The sequence below is a fragment of the Aedes albopictus genome, chromosome 1 (genome assembly GCF_035046485.1).
Source record: "Aedes albopictus strain Foshan chromosome 1, AalbF5, whole genome shotgun sequence".
Classification (NCBI taxonomy): domain Eukaryota; kingdom Metazoa; phylum Arthropoda; class Insecta; order Diptera; family Culicidae; genus Aedes; species Aedes albopictus.
In genome coordinates, this window is record NC_085136.1 from 56,659,509 (window position 1) to 56,680,387 (window position 20,879).

The 20,879-nt window shown below is 46.8% G+C and overlaps 2 protein-coding genes across 3 annotated transcripts in view; one reads left to right on the forward strand and one right to left on the reverse strand.

Annotated features, from left to right (window-relative positions):
* Window positions 1-20,879, forward strand: part of LOC109427505 (uncharacterized protein DDB_G0290587) — a 792,302-nt gene that overhangs the window by 617,058 nt on the left and 154,365 nt on the right. The gene's annotated exons all lie outside the window — the stretch shown is intronic.
* LOC109405945 (uncharacterized) lies at window positions 10,221-14,029 on the reverse strand. The gene is made up of 5 exons (XM_062844583.1): window positions 13,720-14,029; window positions 13,387-13,663; window positions 13,173-13,323; window positions 13,012-13,115; window positions 10,221-12,955 (listed from the first exon to the last, which is right to left on the reverse strand). The coding sequence occupies exon 5, from the start codon at window positions 12,251-12,253 to the stop codon at window positions 10,229-10,231; it is 2,025 nt and encodes a 674-aa protein (XP_062700567.1). The 5' UTR covers window positions 12,254-12,955; window positions 13,012-13,115; window positions 13,173-13,323; window positions 13,387-13,663; window positions 13,720-14,029; the 3' UTR covers window positions 10,221-10,228.

Consider the following 20,879-nt stretch of genomic DNA (forward strand, 5'->3'; position numbering starts at 1 on the left):
CTTGCAAATTCCCTGGACAACTTCTTGAGAATTTGCTGAACAAAAAAAACAGAGAATTTCCTGATAAAACTACCAAAAATTTCTTGTGCCAATTACAGAAATTTTCTAGGTGAATTCGAAAAAAATAACTAGGAAAATTCATGAGAATTAATTAGAGAAATTCCTATGGAATACAAAAGAAAACTCCTGAGAATATTCTGGAGAAAAACAAGAATTTCCCAGGGGATGTTCCCCAGCATTTCCAAGAAAAATTCTTCGAAATTCGCAAGGGATATTCTCCGAAATTTCCTACAGAACTATTTGTGGAAAAAGTTCTCCGGAATTTCCAGGGGGATTTCCAAGGGAAATTCTCCGGAATTTCCAAGGGAAATTCTCCGGAATTTCCAAGGGAAATTCTCCAGAATTTCCAGGGGAAATTCTCCAGAATTTCCAGGGGAAATTCTCCAGAATTTCCAGGGCAAATTCTCCAGAATTTCCAGGGGAAATTCTCCAGAATTTCCAGGGGAAATTCTCCAGAATTTCCAGGGAAAATTCTCCAGAATTTCCAGAGGATATTCTCCAGAATTTCTAGGAAAATTTCTCCAGAATTTCCAGGGGAAATTCTCCAGAATTTCCAGGGGAAATTCTCCAGAATTTCCAGGGAAAATTCTCCAGAATTTCCAGAGGAAATTCTCCAGAATTTCTAGGAAAATTTCTCCAGAATTTCCAGGGGAAATTTTCCAGAATTTCCAGGGGAAATTCTCCAGAATTTCCAGGGAAAATTCTCCAGAATTTCCAGAGGAAATTCTCCAGAATTTCCAGAGGAAATTCTCCAGAATTTCCAGAGGAAATTCTCCAGAATTCCCAGAGGAAATTCTCCAGAATTTCCAGAGGAAATTCTCCAGAATTTCCAGAGGAAATTCTCCAGAATTTCCAGGGGAAATTCTCCAGAATTTCCAGGGGAAATTCTCCAGAATTTCCAGGGGAAATTCTCCAGAATTTCCAGGGGAAACCGTCCGATATTTCCAGGGGAAATTCTCCGGAATTTCCAGGGGAAATTCTCCGGAATTACCAGGGAGAATTATCCGGAATTTGCAGGGGAAATTCTCCGGAATTTCCAGGGAAAATTCTCCGGAATTTCCAGGGAAAATTCTCCGGAATTTCCAGGGAAAATTCTCCGGAATTTCCAGGGAAAATTCTCCGGAATTTCCAGGGAAAATTCTCCGGAATTTCCAGGGAAAATTCTCCGGAATTTCCAGGGAAAATTCTCCGGAATTTCCAGGGAAAATTCTCCGGAATTTCCAGGGGAAATTCTCCGGAATTTCCAGGGGAAATTCTCCGGAATTTCCAGGGGAAATTCTCCGGAATTTCCAGGGGAAATTCTCCGGAATTTCCAGGGAAAATTCTCCGAAATTTCCAGGGGAAATTCTCCGGAATTTCCAGGGGAAATTCTCCGGAATTTCCAGGGGAAATTCTCCGGAATTTCCAGGGGAAATTTTCCGGAATTTCCAGGGGAAATTCTCCGGAATTTGCAGGGAAAATTCTCCGGAATTTCGAGGGGAAATTCCCCGGAATTTCTAGGGGAAATTCCCCGGATTTTCCAGGGGAAATTCTTCGGAATTTCCAGGAAAAATTCTCCGGAATTTCCAGGGCAAATTCTCCGGAATTTCCAGGGGAAATTCTCCGGAATTTCCAGGGGAAATTCTCCGGAATTTCCAGGGGAAATTCTCCGGAATTTCCAGGGACAATTCTCCAAAATTGTCAGGAGAAATTCTCCAGAATTTCCAGGGAAAATTTCTTGAAATATCCAGGGAAAATTCTCCAGAATATCCAGGGGTTTCTCCAAAATTTTCAGGGGAAATTCTCCAGAATTTCCAGGGAAAATTTCTTGAAATATCCAAGGGTAATTCTCCAGAATATCCAGGGGATATTCCCCAAAATTTCCAGGGAAAATTTCTTGAAATATCCAGGGGAAATTCTCTGGTATCTGGTATATCTAGGTATTCCGGAGGGTTTCCCCTGAAAATTCCAAAGAATTTTTCCCGCATATTCCGGAGAATTTCCCCTGGAAATTCCGGAGAATTTCTCCTGGAAATTCCGGAGGATTTTCCCTGGAAATTCCGGAGAATTTCCCCTGGAAATTCCGGAGAATTTCCCCTGGAAATTCCGGAGAATTTCCTCTGGAAATTCCGGAAAATTTCCTCTGGAAATTCCGGAGAATTTCCCTTGAAAATGCCGGAGAATTTCCCCTAGAAATTCCGGAGAATTTCCCCTGCAAATTCCGGAGAATTCTCCCTGGTAATTCCGGAGAATTTCCCCTGGAAATTCCGGAGAATTTCCCCGGGAAATTCCGAAGAATTTCCCCTGGAAATTCCGGAGAATTTCCCCTGGAAATTCCGGAGAACTTCCCCTGGAAATTCCGGAGAATTTCCCCTGGAAATTCCGGAAAATTTCCTCTGGAAATTCCGAAGAATTTTCCTTGAAAATGCCGGAGAATTTCCCCTAGAAATTCCGGAGAATTTCCCCTGGAAATTCCGGAGAATTCTCCCTGGTAATTCCGGAGAATTTCCCCTGGAAATTTCGGAGAATTTCCCCGGGATATTCCGGAGAATTTCCCCTGGAAATTCCGGAGAATTTGCCCTGGAAATTCCGGAAAATTTCCACTGGAAATTCCGGAGAATTTCCCCTAGAAATTCCGGAGAATTTCCCCTGGAAATTCGGGAGAGTTTCCCCTGGAAATTTCGGACGGTTTCCCCTGGAAATTCCGGAGAATTCTCCCTGGTAATTCCGGATAATTTCCCCTGGAAATTCCGGAGAACTTCCCCTGGAAATTCCGGAGAATTTCCCCTGGAAATTCCGGAAAATTTCCTCTGGAAATTCCGAAGAATTTTCCTTGAAAATGCCGGAGAATTTCCCCTAGAAATTCCGGAGAATTTCCCCTGGAAATTACGGAGAATTTCCCCTGGAAATTTCGGACGGTTTCCCCTGGAAATTCCGGAGAATTTCCCCTGGGAATTCCGGAGAATTTCCCTTGAAAATGCCGGAGAATTTCCCCTAGAAATTCCGGAGAATTTCCCCTGGAAATTACGGAGAATTTCCCCTGGAAATTTCGGACGGTTTCCCCTGGAAATTCCGGAGAATTTTCTCTGGAAATTCCGGAGGGTTTCCCCTGGAAATTCCAAAGAATTTTTCCCGCATATTCCGGAGAATTTCTCCTGGAAATTCCGGAGAATTTCCCCTGGAAATTCCGGAGAATTTGCCCTGGAAATTCCGGAGAATTTCCCCTGGAAATTTCGGAGAATTTCCCCTGGAAATTCCGGAGAATTTGCCCTGGAAATTCCGGAGAATTTCCCCTGGAAATTCCGGAGAATTTCCCCTGGAAATACCGGAGAATTTCCCCTGGAAATTTCGGAGAGTTTCCCCTGGAAATTTCGGACGGTTTGTTCTGGAAATTCCGGAGAATTTTCTCTGGAAATTCCGGAGAATTTCCCCTGGAAATTCCGGAAAATTTCCTCTGGAAATTCCGAAGAATTTCCCTTGAAAATGCTGTTGTGAAACGATCTTTGCTGATAATAAAGGGGCATTGATCGGACCGGCTAGCAACATAAATACGCCACAAACGCAAATTTCCAGTGTGCAATACCTTTTATTTTGCCATGCCCTTCCTCACATAATACTGCTCATTCTGAGCCCTAACTCCTATGCTGATTCTCTTCCTTGCCTTTTCTCATTCATCTTCTCTTTCCCAGTTTACGTACTCACTCATATCTTCTTGGGTGCACCCTTTCTCTTCTTCTTGGCTGCTTCCTCGCTTCTTCAGAGCTGTCGTCTTCCTCACCGACGAGCCTCGAAACCCCGGTGCCACTCCTCGTCGAATAGCTGCGGGATCTGTGTACATGCAATTGTATCCGAAACCGAATCCGCAGGAATCGGAACGTGGCCACCAACGCTCCGCGGTGGATCTAGACTATAGGTCCAGTAATGCCCTCCTCGCGGACGGCCTACCTTCGAAGCATTCCGTTACTCGCTGCCGGATTCCGATCCGATTGTTGTTCGAGAGCGCTGCGACGTGTTGGGGCTGTAAACAAAAAGCCCTGATACGATTCCAATTAGAATCGGCAAAACTGAGCGATTGCGTGGGTGCGCTTACCTCTATTGGAGGGCTTTCTGTTTCGCACCGTTTGTGCGTATGGCTGGGATCACTCCGGGAAGCGACGGTCTCGCTCGGAAAATGATATTTTTGGAGATCGATGCCTGCGGGAGAACTATTGTGTTAGTCACGGATCCCAATGGTGCGATAATCGGACTCACCAACTAGTTCTTGCCACCTGGTCTCTGGCAATCCAGCTGCTTCGTGACGGGATCAGCTTCTCCGCAGCCACCAACCTCACATCCGGCCGGTGATTCGCAAATCTCGCCTCCTCCCTTCGCCAGCAACGCTTCTCAAGCTCGTGGCCTACAGCTGGAGAACACAAATTTGTTGGTTGATTGTTCGCCTCGACAATACTTTTCAGATCCCACTTACCTCAGTAATTTGTTCCAGTGGATCACGTGTACGATTCGTGGGTCGGCCTGTTGGACGTGTCTCCACCGCTGTCTCGAACCACTAGGATCGATTATGCCGCTCACTGACGCCGCGTTTCCAGCTACAGAAGCGGTCCGTTGGTTGGTAGCTTTCTCCGGGATTTATTTTCCGATTTCGGCGCGATTCCAATGCTCCCGACGATGGAGCACGGTTGCGATTCGGGGAATGGAGATTTTGGCGCACTCCGCTGCTGCCTGGCGCTTGGCGAGTAGTTTAGCTGCAGAAAAGCAAAACTTTAGCCTCTTTCCACTGCGGTCATCGCCGGGGACTCACCTTCTGTTCGAATCTTCACCGTGTTCCGTCCGCCTGGATTTTTGAGCCGGTCGATCCTCGACCGCACGACTTTTCGATGCACCAGCCAAATTTGCAGTCGTTCGTTTTCGGTACACTTTGACAAGTGGCAATGAGGAGCGAAAACAGCCGATTCTCCGATGTTGGCAAGCAAATTTCACGCACTGTGTCTGCTTTCAAGCCGCTATCCCTTGCATGCAGCTATCGGTGCCCCGCGAGTTTTCGCATTTACGTTTTAAACTTGTTGACGGTATGCACACATAACAAAAAGGCTCAAAATTTATTTATAATGTAACACAACCTTACCACAGGCGCAGAGTTTTTTGTGAGCGCTGACAGGCAGCTCACAAAAAACTCTCAGACTCACTTCCTCAAGAAGTCGCAGAGAGACTTGAGCAGATCTGATGGTTATCGCTTGAGCAGACCTCAAGATGTTGATAACTACAGCAAAACTAACAAACGCGAACCTTGTTGTTCGCCAGATCCAAAAGCTCAAAACATAATCAAAACAAACATAACGGCAGCGAGTCCTGCCAAAGGTGATCTGAACGCTCACAAATGAGCAAATGTCTCTGCGCTAGTTCTTGTCTCATCTTCTGTGCTATGCCGTTCCTGTGGCAAAACACTCAGTATGATCTATTCTAGTTTTAAGAACTACAATAAAACTAAAGATCAAAACATGTAACGAAAATTACGGCTAGTGTTGGCTAATATATGAACGTTTACAGTGGATGTTGTCAGTCACGATTGAGTAAAGGTCGGATTTGGTCGTCCTGAATCACTACGAGCCCAGAAAGGAGGTTTTACCGCGCCCCCCGGTCGCGTTGCTTTTATGGAAGTTTTTCGTAGTGACCCCCATGCAACCGACTACCACTTAGTTCAAGACCTGTGCCTGGAAGTTTGTCAATGTCACTCGGTGGGATTCTCCACAGCAGTTTTGGTGCCCGATCGGATGATCGGTGGCGTATCCGCGAAGCTGCAGGTCCTTCAACTCCGTGGTCGACTACCAAGGGTCCTTCACTGTCTGGCGGGTCGTTGTGTTTGAGGTTTAGACCGTGTGCGACAGATGATTCTGATGTGTTGGTCCACTGTGCTGCAAGGAACGGCGAGGTTTCGCTTGATGATCTTGGTCCTCTAGCCACTGCCGTAAGACGTGTTTCGGTGGCTCGTAGGCTCGTCGTTAACAGTTCCCTGCTCGCTGTCTGCATAGCTTGTCCGTCGATGGCATTTGGCGTCACCTTACTAGCTTTCGGAGTCCCAATCTCCCTCGCCGGCTGTGTCCTCCTACCTTCGCTGTGCCGACACTTCTGTTGGTATTTGGGGCCATCCTCCAACTTTCAGGGTTCCAATCTCCCGAGCCCTTCGTAGGCTTCATGCAGTCGCTGTTCATGGCATTTGGAGCTTCCCTACTCGCTGAGTTGCTTTCAGGGTCCCAATCTCCCGAACCTGCCGTAGGTTGTGGTCTTATCGCGTTGTCTCAATTTCCGGTATTTGGAGCCTCCCTACTCACTGGATAGTTTTCGGGGTCCCAATCTCCCTCGCCTGCCGTAGGCGCTGCTACGTACTCCTCCTCTCCCAGTACTCCCAGGTGCGATTCCGCTGCGCCCGATAGTGGCCGTAAGCTTCAAGCCGCGTCGAACCGATTGTTGGTCGTCGATCTCCGACTCTCCACTCCTCCTATCCAGAAGCCAGCTGGTGTACTGCAGAGATCCCTGCTCCCCGTTTCCAAAGACGCAGGGTGCGATTTCTCACGATCGCGAACGGCGCGCGGTACACTTCTTGGCGCGATAGAAGTGTTGGTGTACCGCTGATTCTCGCTGCTGATGAACCGTTGTCTTGACCGCAAAGCGTGTTTTTACTTCTTGCGAAGTTCGTAGTCGACAAACGAATTTGCGTACATAGCTGTATAATGGTCAAGGTGGAGAGGTAGTTTATAAAAAGTTGTTGCTCATCACACCTGACTGTGGACGCTCGACCTGGTTTGGGAGCTCGACTGGGATCTAATCCGTGTTCGCCTAGGCTCCGTTGTCAAAGAGTGCCGCTGAACGATGAACTAGACTCCACGGCAGAGACGATTCTTGTGCGACGCAGCACCGTCAGGGTCCTCCGTGTTTCCGGAGCGCGTTGTGTTTCTTCTTCACTGCGTTCCTTCTGCTACCCTTGGGCGTTGTCTGGTTTCTCGCTCTGCACCATGGAATCTTGACCGCTTCGCGTATTTTGGTGATTCTCCGAAGATAATTCGTAGTTGACAGCTGTTGCTGCTTACATAGCTTGTGGAAATACTTCGTTAATCTGGCTTTATGTCCTTGGCATGATACTGTCCTCGCTTGCCATCCTTCACGTCTTCCAGCACGTAGAGATTGCTTCCTAGGATCTTCACCACCGTCGCCGGAGCGAATTTGGAGTCGAGTTTGCGGTTGATGTGATCCACCTTGGAAGATTGCGTGAAGGTTCTACGCCAGACGAGATCACCAACCTTAAAAACGATGTCGCGTGTCCGCAGATTGTACCGCTGCTTCGTCTTTTCGTGGTTGTTCTTTATGCGCTGGATGATGAACTGGTGGATGCGACGAATCGCCGATAGCCGTACGTCCTGCGCCACTTTCGGATCGTCGGACGTGTTCAACTCCTGCTGAGTATACAGATCAGTGTGCAGTATCAGCTCCCTACCGAAGTTCGCATAGTGCGGGCTGACACCGGTCGCCTCGTGCTTCGCTCCGTTGATGGCTGCTACGATCGCTTGCAGGTTTTCGTCCCAGCCTCGGTGATCTTCATCCAACAGGGCTCGTATGCAGGTTATGAGGACTCTGTTCACTCTCTCGGCATTGTTCACCATCGGACAGTAGAACGCAGTCTTCATGTGAATGATGTTGTGCTTGGCGATCAACGCTTTGAAGGCAGCCGACAGAAACTGCTTGCCGTTGTCCGAAAGAATGATCCGTGGTCGAGAGTATCGTAGGAAGACGTGTTGTTCTAGGAATTCCACCATTTTGACGGAGTCCGCAGATCTCATCGGATGAACGACAACGTATTTCGTCACCCAGTCCACTACGACGAGCATCACTGTGTTTCCGGCACGAGAGCGAGTGAAAGGACCTACGAAGTCGACCGACACCAATTCCCAAGGTACACGGGCAGGTTTGGGACCACCCATGTTCGGCATCATTGTTCTGTTCGGCGCTTTGCTGGCTTTGCATGTCTCGCATCCCCTCACGTACCGTGCGACGTCCTCCATCATCTTCGGCCAGTAAAAGTGGTTCTGCAGCTTCTGCCAAGTCTTCTGGAATCCGAGATGCGCTCCTGATGTCGAGTCGTGGAACTTCGCAATCACTTCAGCTCGCTGGTTGAGCGGGACTACCTTCCTCCACCGGTGTGTCAGCGCGCCTTCTTCATTCCTACAGCTGCAGTTCTTGTAAAGCTCTTGGTTCACCAGGCGGAAGTCTGGAAACTTGTCCCCGTCTTGCTGCACTCGTTCCGTTAACTTTTGGTACCACTGATCGATGGAAGCATCCGCAGCGAAGACTAACGTGCTGACAATTCTGGACAGAGCATCCGGTACCGTGTTGATTTCTCCCTTCCGGTATTTGATGTCGAAGTCGAAGGCGTTCAATCTGAGTATCCAGCGACTCATGAGTGCTGTAGGGTTCTTCATTGATCTCAGATAGCTTAAGGCAGAGTGATCGCAGTGTACCGTGAACTTCGTGCCTTCTACGTACCCTCTGAACTTCTCTATCGCCCGGATGACGGCCAAACATTCACGTTCTGTCACAGAATACTTTCGCTCTGACGAGGACAGTTTCTGGGAGAAGTAGGCAATAGGATGTTCTTCCCCGTATGTCTCCTGCGTCAGTACCGCACCAATCGCTACATCGCTCGCATCGCACGCAATGGCAAACGGTTTCGTGTGATCAGGCATCGCTAGGACTGGTGCTGCTACCAAGGCTGATTTGAGTTTCAGGAACGCGTCTTCTGCATCTTTCGTCCACCGGAACTTGGTTTTCGTCTTCGTCAGCTCTGTCAGCGGTACTGCGATTCTAGAGAAGTTCGCAATGAACCTGCGGTACCAGTTGCACATTCCTAAAAACCGCTGTACCTCCTTCCTGCATTGCGGAGCTGGGAAACGCACGATGCACTCAATCTTCTCCTGATCTACGTTCCATCCGCTTTGATTCAGCACATATCCCAGGTACTTCATCTCTTCCAGGCAGAACTTCGACTTTTCGGCGGAGATCGTCAGTCCAGCGTCCCTTAGCCGCTTTGCCACTTCTTTCATCAGCTTGATGTGCTCGTCGAAGGTGCGTGAGCAGATGATTATATCGTCCAGGTAGTGGAATACGTGAGGTTCCAGGTCGGCGAAGATGTGCGTCATCAGCCGTGCCAGCGCTTGACTCGCTGTACACAGTCCGAAGGGGACGACCTTGAACTGGAAGTGACCTCTTTGCGGCACTGTAAAAGCTGTCACCGGCCGGGATTTCTCTTCCAATGGCATTTGCCAGAAGGCATCTTTAAGGTCGATCGCCGAGATGTAGGTGCATCCACTGAGGTTGTTCATGATTGCCGATATCTGTGGGATGGGATACCCCTCGTTAACCATCACCGAGTTAAGGTGACGGGCATCTAGACAGACACGGTACTGACCGGTCTTCTTCTTCACGGCAACCAGCGGATTGTTCCACGGCGAGAATAGTGCCTCTTCTATCACGTCGAGCTCCAGCATCCGGTCGATCTCCTTATTCACTTCGTCGAGAACGTACTTGGACATGGGATAGTAGCGCTGTTTTCGTGGCTTCGCTTCTCCAACGTCGATTCGATGTACGTAACGGTCTGTTCTTCCGAGTCTTCCGGGTTCGGCCTTCGGGAAGTGGCTTATGGCTTCGTCCAGTATCTGCTTCTCTTCTTCTGACAACGGTTTCATGGATTCTTGTTGCGGCGCGACCTCCTTTTCAGCCTCCAGGTTTATCGTGCAACACACAGGTTTAATGCTAAAGGCGTTCCAAAAGTTCATCCCGAAGATCACACAGGTCGGCAACGTGGGAAGGAGCAACATCGACACGACTTCATTTTTGTTGTTGTAGGCTATCGGCAATCGGGTGTACGATTGTATGCGATGCTCAGTTCCGTCTGCCGTCTTGATGCCTCCTACCAGAGCTATTTGCTGCAAGCCTAGCTCCTGCGCCATCTTTACGTTGTCGCCTCCTAGAATCGAACAGTTGGCACCGCTGTCGAGTAATCCGGTAACTTGTTTCCCGAGTATGTCTACCACTGCGTGCGGACGATTGTCGTTGTCGGGGTTGATGATCAGTGAGTTGATCTGAACTAGGTCAGGAATTGTAGAGGGATCGTCGAATTGAGGCGAGGATGTCCTACCCTCTGTTACTGGCTCCCCGCTTGTGCGTTTCCCGAGCGTTGAAGACAGGTCGGGCAACTTCGCAACGAGAATCCCTTTTGTCCACAGCGATAGCAGAACAGTACTGCCTGGGGTTTGGCGCAGTCCATGAACCGGTGTCCCCCTTCGTCACAGTTCCAGCAAATCATCGCCGCCGGTGGATCACGAGCGTTGTTTGCCTCAGGAACTTGGCGCTGGTTGTTAGGATTGCTCGTTGGCATTTGTGGGAACTGTTGGTTGGGCGACTGTTTTCCTACTGCTTCTCGGCGGTCGAATCTCAGCTTCAACGCATTTACCTGTTGTAACAGGGCTTCCATCCGCTGGTCCATCTTATCTTCGTCCTGCGCTACCTGTTCTGCTTCTGCACCGTAGGCTGTTGGCGAACTGCTTTCTCCATAACTGTGAAAACTTTCCGTTTCCAAAGCGTGAACCTTTCCAAATCTTTGGAGCGGTGGTTGTGGCTTCGACGGGCGCAGCGAAGAGTTTGGTGTAGCCAGCGCTGGTTCAATCAGTGCCCCATACGGTAGCGAGATGCGTCGCTGATGATGCTGTAGCTTCCGGAGTTCGTCTAGTTCCTTGTACGCCTTCACCAACAGACGTATGGAGTGGTGTGATGCGGCAATCGGAGCGTACGTGGAGTTCATGTTCTTCTTGATGATGAACAGCTTCTCTTGATCAGTCACCGGAGGATCCACGTATTGGAAGAGAGTGGAAATATCCTGGTAAAATTTGGAGAACGGCTCTTCTTCGCCCTGCAAGCGGTGGTATGCTTCGGCCCGCAGAATGTAGGCGTAGCTCGCCGGCAAGAATTCTTGCCTGATCAGCCGCTTGAAATCGTCCCAGGTTACCAACTCTCCCGACACGTAGACACTGCTGTACCAGTTGAGCGCGTCGTCCAGAAGCAGATGTTTGACGTTCCTTAGCAGCACGTCCTCCGTTACTCCTTCCGATGCAGCGAAGATTTCGACACGTTGCAGAAAGGTGTTCAGCGACGACCCATCCTTCTCGCCCTTATATCTGAACGGCCAGTTATGGATGGCCTTCAACGTTCTTCTTTCTTCTAACAGCGGTCTTGGAACGTGTTCTTGCGGCCTGTAGTTCAGCTGTCGCAGTAGATCGGCCCGCAGTTGGTTGTAGTCACCTCTCGCATCAGCTTCGCCCGCTTCGGTTCTTATCGGTTCATATGGCGGTGGTGGAATGGTGCTGCCCATCGTTGGTTCTCGCCAGCTGGAGTTTTTCTGCGCTTCAAACCTGTTGTTCGGGACGACTCGCTGACCAACCGCGCTCCAACCTCTTCCTCGCGTGGTACGCATGGCTTCCAATGATGCAGCGCCTCTCTCGTTGTCATGGAGTGTTGAGCTGTCGCGTTGAGGTCTAGCTGCTATCGGATCGGTCACTGGAGATGCTGTATGTCGCTGTTGTTGCTCAGCGTGGATGATGGACGCTTGATTCGATGTACCCGAATGGTTGACTGGATTTCCATTCTCGTCGAATCCTAGGAAGTCTCCTTCAGTCACGGTCGAAGATTGTGTGGTCCCTTTTGGAACTGCACCGGTACTGCTTCTGTTGGCACTGTCACTGTTCACTGGTCTGGCACTTTTCTTTGTTCTTCCTAGCGCATCGTCCACATCTTCCAGGGAAAACTGCACTAAAAGCGCCACGGCTGCGTGTGTGTCGAGGAAAGCTACCGGTGGATCCACGATGGATAGTCTGTCCCGATAGTGCACTAACCGCGACCGTAGTAAACGAACTGCTGGGAGATCACCGCGCTTCAAAGCTGCTTCCACTTCGGGTATTAATTCGCGCACGCGAGATTGACATTGACTGATATTGTCCCCCACATCCATAACGTGGGAGGAATTGTCGTAAAGTATTCCTTTTATCTCATCTTCCTGCATAAGAGCACGCAAGCGAACGGCTCTAGCCCTGCGAGGAAGTGCTCCGAGATTGTTTACGTGGCGCAAGGCCAGTTCGTAACTGATCTCTTCTTCTAACAGGCTTGCTGGATCCATGATCCAAAAGGTCTTAATTAGCCAACTAGACAAAACTAAAAATGTGGTAGGTTCTACAAATGTGCTACAAAATAACAGAATTGTGCCACAAACAGAACACAAATTCTAAAATCTACAAACCACAAACTAAAATGGTTCGTTTTGTTGGGCGCCAATGTTGTGAAACGATCTTTGCTGATAATAAAGGGGCATTGATCGGACCGGCTAGCAACATAAATACGCCACAAACGCAAATTTCCAGTGTGCAATACCTTTTATTTTGCCATGCCCTTCCTCACATAATACTGCTCATTCTGAGCCCTAACTCCTATGCTGATTCTCTTCCTTGCCTTTTCTCATTCATCTTCTCTTTCCCAGTTTACGTACTCACTCATATCTTCTTGGGTGCACCCTTTCTCTTCTTCTTGGCTGCTTCCTCGCTTCTTCAGAGCTGTCGTCTTCCTCACCGACGAGCCTCGAAACCCCGGTGCCACTCCTCGTCGAATAGCTGCGGGATCTGTGTACATGCAATTGTATCCGAAACCGAATCCGCAGGAATCGGAACGTGGCCACCAACGCTCCGCGGTGGATCTAGACTATAGGTCCAGTAATGCCCTCCTCGCGGACGGCCTACCTTCGAAGCATTCCGTTACTCGCTGCCGGATTCCGATCCGATTGTTGTTCGAGAGCGCTGCGACGTGTTGGGGCTGTAAACAAAAAGCCCTGATACGATTCCAATTAGAATCGGCAAAACTGAGCGATTGCGTGGGTGCGCTTACCTCTATTGGAGGGCTTTCTGTTTCGCACCGTTTGTGCGTATGGCTGGGATCACTCCGGGAAGCGACGGTCTCGCTCGGAAAATGATATTTTTGGAGATCGATGCCTGCGGGAGAACTATTGTGTTAGTCACGGATCCCAATGGTGCGATAATCGGACTCACCAACTAGTTCTTGCCACCTGGTCTCTGGCAATCCAGCTGCTTCGTGACGGGATCAGCTTCTCCGCAGCCACCAACCTCACATCCGGCCGGTGATTCGCAAATCTCGCCTCCTCCCTTCGCCAGCAACGCTTCTCAAGCTCGTGGCCTACAGCTGGAGAACACAAATTTGTTGGTTGATTGTTCGCCTCGACAATACTTTTCAGATCCCACTTACCTCAGTAATTTGTTCCAGTGGATCACGTGTACGATTCGTGGGTCGGCCTGTTGGACGTGTCTCCACCGCTGTCTCGAACCACTAGGATCGATTATGCCGCTCACTGACGCCGCGTTTCCAGCTACAGAAGCGGTCCGTTGGTTGGTAGCTTTCTCCGGGATTTATTTTCCGATTTCGGCGCGATTCCAATGCTCCCGACGATGGAGCACGGTTGCGATTCGGGGAATGGAGATTTTGGCGCACTCCGCTGCTGCCTGGCGCTTGGCGAGTAGTTTAGCTGCAGAAAAGCAAAACTTTAGCCTCTTTCCACTGCGGTCATCGCCGGGGACTCACCTTCTGTTCGAATCTTCACCGTGTTCCGTCCGCCTGGATTTTTGAGCCGGTCGATCCTCGACCGCACGACTTTTCGATGCACCAGCCAAATTTGCAGTCGTTCGTTTTCGGTACACTTTGACAAGTGGCAATGAGGAGCGAAAACAGCCGATTCTCCGATGTTGGCAAGCAAATTTCACGCACTGTGTCTGCTTTCAAGCCGCTATCCCTTGCATGCAGCTATCGGTGCCCCGCGAGTTTTCGCATTTACGTTTTAAACTTGTTGACGGTATGCACACATAACAAAAAGGCTCAAAATTTATTTATAATGTAACAATGCCGGAGAATTTCCCCTAGAAATTCCGGAGAATTTCCCCTGGAAATTCCGGAGAATTTCCCCTGGAAATTCCGGAGAGTTTCCCCTGGAAATTTCGGACGGTTTCCCCTGGAAATTCCGGAGAATTTTCTCTGGAAATTCCGGAGGGTTTCCCCTGGAAATTCCAAAGAATTTTTCCCGCATATTCCGGAGAATTTCCCCTGGAAATTCCGGAGAATTTCCCCTGGAAATTCCGAAGAATTTCCCTTGAAAATGCCGGAGAATTTCCCCAAGAAATTCCGGAGAATTTCCCCTGAAAATTCTGGAGAACTCTCCCTGGAAATTCCGGAGAATTTCCCCTGGAAATTCCGGAGAGTTTGCCCTGGAAATTCCGGAGAATTTCCTCTGGAAATTCCGGAGAATTTCCCCTGGAAATTCCGGAGAATTCTCCCTGGTAATTCCGGAGAATTTCCCCTGGAAATTTCAGACGGTTTCCCCTGGAAATTCCGGAGAATTTTCTCTAGAAATTCCGGAGGGTTTCCCCTGGAAATTCCAAAGAATTTTTCCCGCATATTCCGGAGAATTTCCCCTGGAAATTCCGGAGAATTTCCCCTGGAAATTCCGGAGAATTTGCCCTGGAAATTCCGGAGAATTTGCCCTGGAAATTCCGGAGAATTTCCCCTGGAAATTCCGGAGAATTTCCCCTGGAAATTCCGGAGAATTTCCCCTGGAAATTCCGGAGAATTTCCCTTGAAAATGCCGGAGAATTTCCCCTAGAAATTCCGGAGAATTTCCCCTGGAAATTCCGGAGAATTCCCCTGGAAATTTCAGACGGTTTCCCCTGGAAATTCCGGAGAATTTTCTCTAGAAATTCCGGAGGGTTTCCCCTGGAAATTCCAAAGAATTTTTCCCGCATATTCCGGAGAATTTCCCCTGGAAATTCCGGAGAATTTCCCCTGGAAATTCCGGAGAATTTGCCCTGGAAATTCCGGAGAATTTCCCCTGGAAATTCCGGAGAATTTCCCCTGGAAATTCCGGAGAATTTCCTCTGGAAATTCCGGAAAATTTCCTCTGGAAATTCCGAAGAATTTCCCTTGAAAATGCCGGAGAATTTCCCCTAGAAATTCCGGAGAATTTCCCCTGGAAATTCCGGAGAATTCTCCCTGGTAATTCCGGAGAATTTCCCCTGGAAATTCCGGAGAATTTCCCCGGGAAATTCCGAAGAATTTCCACGGGAAATTACGGAGAATTTTTCCTGGAAATTCCGGAGAATTTCTCCTGGAAATTCCGGAGAATTTCCCCTGGAAATTCCGGAGAACTTCCCCTGGAAATTCCGGAGAATTTCCCCTGGAAATTCCGGAAAATTTCCTCTGGAAATTCCGAAGAATTTTCCTTGAAAATGCCGGAGAATTTCCCCTAGAAATTCCGGAGAATTTCCCCTGGAAATTCCGGAGAATTCTCCCTGGTAATTCCGGAGAATTTCCCCTGGAAATTCCGGAGAATTTCCCCGGGAAATTCCGGAGAATTTCCCCTGGAAATTCCGGAGAATTTGCCCTGGAAATTCCGGAAAATTTCCACTGTTAATTCCGGAGAATTTCCCCTAGAAATTCCGGAGAATTTCCCCTGGAAATTCGGGAGAGTTTCCCCTGGAAATTTCGGACGGTTTCCCCTGGAAATTCCGGAGAATTTCCCCTGGAAATTCCGGAGAATTTCCTCTGGAAATTCCGAAGAATTTTCCTTGAAAATGCCGGAGAATTTCCCCTAGAAATTCCGGAGAATTTCCCCTGAAATTCTCCGGAATTTCCAGGGGAAACCGTCCGAAATTTCCAGGGGAAATTCTCCGGAATTGCCAGGGGAAATTCTCCGGAATTACCAGGGAGAATTCTCCGAAATTTCCAGGGGAAATTCTCCGGAATTTCCAGAGGAAATTCTCCGGAATTTCCAGGGCAAATTCTCCGGAATTTCCAGGGGAAATTCTCCGGAATTTCCTGGGAAAATTCTCCGGAATTTCCAGGGGAAATTCTCCGGAATTTCCAGGGGAAATTCTCCGGAATTTCCAGGGGAAATTCTCCGAAATTACCAGGGAGAATTCTCCGGAATTTCCAGGGGAAATTCTCCGGAATTTCTTGGGGAAATTCTCCGGCATTTTCAAGGGAAATTCTTCGGAATTTCCAGAGGAAATTTTCCGGAACTTCCAGGGGAAATTCTCCGGAATTTCCAGGGGAAATTCTCGGGAATTTTCAATGGAAATTCTCCGGAATTTCCAGGGGAAATTCTCCGAAATTACCAGGGAAAATTCTCCGGAATTTCCAGGGGAAATTCTCCGGAATTTCCAGGGGAAATTCTCCGGAATTTCCAGGGGAAATTCTCCGGAATTTCCAGGGGAAATTCTCCGGAATTTCCAGGGGAAATTCTCCGGAATTTCCAGGGAAAATTCTCCGGAATTTCCAGGGGAAATTCTCCGGAATTTCCAGGGAAAATTCTCCGGAATTTCCAGGGGAAATTCTCCGGAATTACCAGGGGAAATTCTCCGGAATTTCCAGGGGAAATTCTCCGGAATTACCAGGAGAAATTCTCCGGAATTTCCAGGGGAAATTCTCCGGAATTTCCAGGGGAAATTCTCCGGAATTTCCAGGGGAAATTCTCCGGAATTTCCAGGGGAAATTCTCCGGAATTTCCAGGGGAAATTCTCCGGAATTTCCAGGGGAAATTCTCCGGAATTTCCAGGGGAAATTCTCCGGAATTTCCAGGGGAAATTCTCCGGAATTTCCAGGGGAAATTCTCCGGAATTTCCAGGGGAAATTCTCCGGAATTTCCAGGGGAAATTCTCCGGAATTTCCAGGGGAAATTCTCCGGAATTTCCAGGGGAAATTCTCCGGAATTTCCAGGGGAAATTCTCCGGAATTTCCAGGGGAAATTCTCCGGAATTTCCAGGGGAAATTCTCCGGAATTTCCAGGGGAAATTCTCCGGAATTTCCAGGGAAATTCTCCGGAATTTCCAGGGGAAATTCTCCGGAATTTCCAGGGGAAATTCTCCGGAATTTCCAGGGGAAATTCTCCGGAATTTCCAGGGGAAATTCTCCGGAATTTCCAGGGGAAATTCTCCGGAATTTCCAGGGAAAATTCTCCGGAATTTCCAGGGGAAATTCTCCGGAATTTCCAGGGAAAATTCTCCGGAATTTCCAGGGGAAATTCTCCGGAATTACCAGGGGAAATTCTCCGGAATTTCCAGGGGAAATTCTCCGGAATTACCAGGAGAAATTCTCCGGAATTTCCAGGGGAAATTCTCCGGAATTTCCAGGGGAAATTCTCCGGAATTTCCAGGGGAAATTCTCCGGAATTTCCAGGGGAAATTCTCCGGAATTTCCAGGGGAAATTCTCCGGAATTTCCAGGGGAAATTCTCCGGAATTTCCAGGGGAAATTCTCCGGAATTTCCAGGGGAAATTCTCCGGAATTTCCAGGGGAAATTCTCCGGAATTTCCAGGGAAATTCTCCGGAATTTCCAGGGGAAATTCTCCGGAATTTCCAGGGGAAATTCTCCGGAATTTCCAGGGGAAATTCTCCGGAATTTCCAGGGGAAATTCTCCGGAATTTCCAGGGGAAATTCTCCGGAATTTCCAGGGGAAATTCTCCGGAATTTCCAGGGGAAATTCTCCGGAATTTCCAGGGGAAATTCTCCGGAATTTCCAGGGGAAATTCTCCGGAATTTCCAGGGAAAATTCTCCGGAATTTCCAGGGAAAATTCTCCGGAATTTCCAGGGAAAATTCTCCGGAATTTCCAGGGGAAATTCTCCGGAATTTCCAGGGGAAATTCTCCGGAATTTCCAGGGGAAATTCTCCGGAATTTCCAGGGGAAATTCTCCGGAATTTCCAGGGAAAATCCTCCGGAATTTCCAGGGAAAATTCTCCGGAATTTCCAGGGGAAATTCTCCGGAATTTCCAGGGGAAATTCTCCGGAATTTCCAGGGGAAATTCTCCGGAATTTCCAGGGGAAATTCTCCGGAATTTCCAGGGGAAATTCTCCGGAATTTCCAGGGGAAATTCTCCGGAGTTTCCAGGGGAAATTCTCCGGAATTTCCAGGGGAAATTCTCCGGAATTTCCAGGGGAAATTCTCCGGAATTTCCAGGGGAAATTCTCCGGAATTTCCAGGGGAAATTCTCCGGAATTTCCAGGGGAAATTCTCCGGAATTTCCAGGGGAAATTCCCTGGAATTTCCAGGGAAAATTCTCCGGAATTTCCAGGGGAAATTCCCTGGAATTTCCAGGGAAAATTCTCCGGAATTTCGAGGGGAAATTCCCCGGAAATTCCCCGGAATTTCCAGGGAAAATTCTCCGGAATTTCCAGGGGAAATTCCCTGGAATTTCCAGGGAAAATTCTCCGGAATTTCCAGGGGAAATTCTCCGGAATTTCCAGGGGAAATTCTCCGCAATTTCCAGGGACAATTCTCCAAAATTGTCAGGAGAAATTCTCCAGAATTTCCAGGGAAAATTTCTTGAAATATCCAGGGGAAATTCTCCAGAATATCCAGGGGATATTCTCCAAAATTTCCAGGGAAAATTTCTTTCAATATCCAGGAGAAGTTCTCCAGAATTTCCAGGGGAAATTCTCCAACATTTTTAGGGGAAATTCTCCGGAATTTCCAGGGAAAATTTCTTGAAATATCCAGGGAAAATTCTCCAGAATATCCAGGGGTTTCCCCCAAATTTTCAGGGGAAATTCTCCAGAATTTCCAGGGAAAATTTCTTGAAATATCCAAGGGTAATTCTCCAGAATATCCAGGGGATATTCCCCAAAATTTCCAGGGAAAATTTCTTGAAATATCCAGGGGAAATTCTCTGGTATCTGGTATATCTAGTAGAACTTCATTAGAATTCTCCAAATTTCCTCCCCTGGAAAATCCGGAGAATTTTCCCTGCAAATTCTAGAGAATTTCCCCTGAAAATTCTGGAGAATTTTCCTTTGGAAAATTATCCTGTGAAAAATCAGGATAATTTTCTCTAGAAATTCAGGATAATTTCCTCTGGATATTGTTATAAATTTACCCTGGATATTGTTAAAAATTTGCCTTTTAAATTTCGAAGAATTTCTTATAGAATATTCAGAGGATTTCCTACAGAAATTCAAAACAAAAATCCCTTGATAAATTTCCTTTGAATTTTCTCCAGAAATTCTGAAGAACTTCATCATGAAATTTTAAGAAATTTCTTCAGTTATTTTCAAAAACTTCCCGAAGAATCTTTCTCAGGAGATTTGCTCCAGGAAATTTCAGACAAATTCCTATGAGGGTTTCGGAGAGTTCACACCGAAAATTTTGAAAATATTCCCAGGAAATTTTGGTGAATTTTGCCGGAAATTCCCTCAGTTTCTCTCTAAAATTCTCTCAGGAAAATCTCAGATTTTTCCTTAAAATATTTTCAAGGATATTTCCAGTATTTTTTTTAGGAATTTTGCCAGAAAATTCTCAAAAATTTCATCAGGAAATATTCCGGATTTTCTAAGAAAAAAATCACTAAGTAATTCTTATAAATTCCCCAGAAAAATTCAAGTAAAATAAAATAGAAATAATTTTCAGGGCAAACCCGTGAGAATTTCTTAGGGCATTCCAAAGAAGCTCTTTGAAAAATTTAGACAATGAAATTGTTGGACAACTTCGTGCGAAAATCCCTAGAGTTCTAGAGAAAACTCTTGAATTTCCAAGGTGATTTTGTTTTTGTTTTTTTTTTTTGTTTATATTATTTTGCCGATAAAACTTCATGAAGTTTCTTATAAAAAATAAAGTAAATTCCCTAGGAACCGGATGTAGGAATGGATGTCGGAATTCAAAATTGTTTATAAACCCGTTTTCATCGTCTAAGAGTGCTTAGCTAGGAATGTAACGATTATTTAGAATTTCTTGAAAACATCTTTGAATTTTTTTCAAGAGATATCTGAGAGTTCTTATCTGATAATTTTGATGGAAAATTCTAGGTGATTTCCGTATTCTAGGAGTTTCTCAGGTTTTTCCAGGGGGATTCCTGAAGACACTCCTGAGAATTTTCTGTAAAAAACATTGTGACTTTTATGAGGAAAATCTTCAGAAATTCTCTAAGAAATGGATGATGTGAAATTCCTAAGAATTCCCTGAATCATCCATAAAATTGCCAAGAATATTTCTGAGATTTTTTTAAGCGATTTTCCTGTAATATTTTTTGAAATTTCCCTAGAAAAAGTCAAAAAATCAAAAAATCTTAAAAACTTCATGAAGGAATATCTGTGAAATCCCTTAGAATTTAGTTTTTTTTTTGGTTCCTGAGATTCTTTTGTGATAATTTCTGAGAATATTCTGACGAAATTCCTAAGAACTCCAGAAAATTCCTGGACATTCCCTTGAGAAATTCTCGAGAGTTTCATAAGAAATTTCTAAGAATATTATGGGGAAATTCTGAGAATTTCCGAGGGAAATTGCTGAAAATTTCCTGGGAAAACTCCTACATATTTCCTGAGGAAACTCTCAAAAATCCTGAGAAAATGCCTGAAAATTTCCCTGACAAACTCCAGAGAAATTTCTGGAGAAACTAGTGAACATTTCCTGGGCAATAATTTTGTAATTCTCCTGAGAAAATTTCAGAGAATTTCCTGGGAAAATTCCAGAGAATCACAATTTCCTGGAAATATTTGTAAAAATTTCTTGGGAAAATTTCGGAGAATTTTCTGGGGATTTTTTTTTTATTTTTTCATGAAAATTGCGGAAAATTTTCTGGTGAAATTCTTGAGGATTTTCTGAAAACTGTCCCGGAAAATTTCCTGGAAAAAACCCTGACAATATTTTAAGGAGAAACCTGACATTTTCCTGGGAGAATTTAAGAGAAAAGCCTGAGAAATTC

Coding starts and splice junctions, on each gene's coding strand:
- LOC109405945 (XM_062844583.1), bottom strand. CDS start 12,253: ATGGATCCAGCAAGCCTGTTAGAAGAAGAGATCAGTTACGAACTGGCC.